At 42.5% G+C, this 1,982-nt stretch overlaps 1 protein-coding gene across 1 annotated transcript in view; it reads left to right on the forward strand.

Moving 5' to 3' along the window:
* LOC118349657 overlaps positions 1-1,605 on the forward strand; it is a 3,887-nt gene extending 2,282 nt beyond the window's left edge. The window contains exons 6-8 of the mRNA XM_035695168.1: positions 22-708; positions 894-1,131; positions 1,279-1,605. Coding sequence (XP_035551061.1) covers positions 22-708; positions 894-1,131; positions 1,279-1,605 — 1,252 coding nt within the window. The remainder of the gene's footprint in view (positions 1-21; positions 709-893; positions 1,132-1,278) is intronic.
* Positions 1,606-1,982: the final 377 nt, after the last annotated feature.

Below are 1,982 nucleotides of genomic sequence, written 5' to 3' on the forward strand. Positions count from 1 at the left end.
TTTCATGGGCATGATGAACAGAGTGTTTAGGGAGTATGTTGATCAGTTTGTTGTTGTTTTTATAGACGATATCCTCATATACTCCAAAAGCCAAGCAGATCACGAGAGTCACTTGAGGGTTGTGTTGCAGATATTAAGGAAGGAGCAGTTGTTTGCGAAATTCAAAAAGTGTGATTTTTGGTTACAAGAGAGTACCTTCTTGGGACATGTCGTGTCAAAAGAAGGAATTTCAGTAGACCCGACAAAAATTGAAGCGGTTGTGAAATGGGCCAAACCAACCAATGTGAATGAAGTCAGAAGCTTCTTAGGACTTGCAGGATATTATAGGAGGTTTGTCGAGGGGTTCTCCAGTATCACAGCCCTGATGACTAAGCTGACAAGGAAAAATGAGAAGTTTTTGTGGACCGAAGACTGTGGAAGATGCTTTAAAGAGCTGAAGAAGAGACTAGTGACAGGACCTGTACTCACTGTTCCCTCGGGCAATACAAGATTTGTTATTTACAGTGATGCTTCCCTCCAGAGATTGGGTTGTGTCTTGATGCAGCATGGGAAGGTTATCGCTTACGCTTATCGACAACTCAAGAGTTACGAAGAGAATTATCCGACACATGATCTAGAGCTTGCAGCAGTTGTAATCACCTTGAAGTTATGGAGACACTATCTCTATGGGGAGAAGTGCGAGATTTATATAGACCATAAGAGCCTAAAGTATTTCTTTACTTAGAGAGACTTGAATATGAGACAACGCAGATGGTTAGAACTTTTGAAAGATTACGACTGCAACATTAACTATCATCTAGGTAAAGCTAATGTAGTGGCAGATGCTCTAAGCCGGAAGTCTTCTTCTAGTACCCTTGCTACTATGTATACCTCACAGAAGCATATTTTATTAGATATGGAGCGGGCAGGGATAGAGATGGTTATGGATATACGCAGGCTCGATTGAGTAGTTTGACCTTGGGATCGTCGTTGATAGATCGAACAAAGGCTGCCCCAACGGATGATTTAGACTTGGTAAAGTTTAGAGGAGAGGTTCAAGAAGACAGAAGGCCCAGATTTACAGTATCTGGGGATGGCACCTTAAGATTCAAGGGAATAATATACGTTCCAAATGTTAAGGAAATAAGAGAAGTGATCTTAAGAGAGGCTCACCGGTCACTCTATACTATCCACCCAGGTAGCACTAAGATGTATAGAGATTTGAAGCAACAATTCTGGTGGAGTGGTACGAAGCGCGAGATAGCTAACTATGTGGCTCAGTGTTTAACTTGCCAGTAGGTCAAGGCGGAGCATCAGAGGCCTTCGGGGTTATTACACCAACTTCCTATACCTGTTTGGACGTGGGATGAAATTGGTATGGATTTTGTGTCAGGTTTTCCTAAGGCACCAGGAGCTCAGGATGCAGCTTGGGTAATTGTCGACAGGTTATCCAAGACAGCTCACTTCATTTCGATTCAAATGACGTATTCTACAGACAGGTTGGCAGAATTATATGTACATGAAATCGTCAGACTGTACGGAATCCCCTCCAAGATTGTGTCAGACAAGGACACCCGTTTCACTTTAACATCTTGGAGCAGTGAACAAAAAGAGTTAGGGACATAGTTGACTTACAGCACAGCCTTCCTCCCTCAGATAGATGGACAATCTGAGAGGACAGTACAAATATTGGAGGATATGCTTAGAGCCTGCGTAATGGATTTTAAGGGCAGCTGGATTAAATACTTACCTTTGATCGAATTTGCATACAATAATAGTTACCAAGAGAGCATTTAGGCGGCACCATATGAAGTTCTTTACGGCCTCAAGTGCCGGTCACCCCTCTATTGGGACGAAGTGGGAGAACGTAGAATCCTTGGACATGGATTATTCAAGATATGCATGAGAAGATAATGATCATCCGGAAAAAGCTCGCCATTACACAAGAGCGACATAAAAAGTATGCAAATCAAAGGCGTCGAGAGTTGCAATTTGAAGTAGGA

This window comes from Juglans regia, chromosome 10, assembly GCF_001411555.2.
Source record: "Juglans regia cultivar Chandler chromosome 10, Walnut 2.0, whole genome shotgun sequence".
In the NCBI taxonomy this organism is placed as follows: Eukaryota; Viridiplantae; Streptophyta; class Magnoliopsida; order Fagales; family Juglandaceae; genus Juglans; species Juglans regia.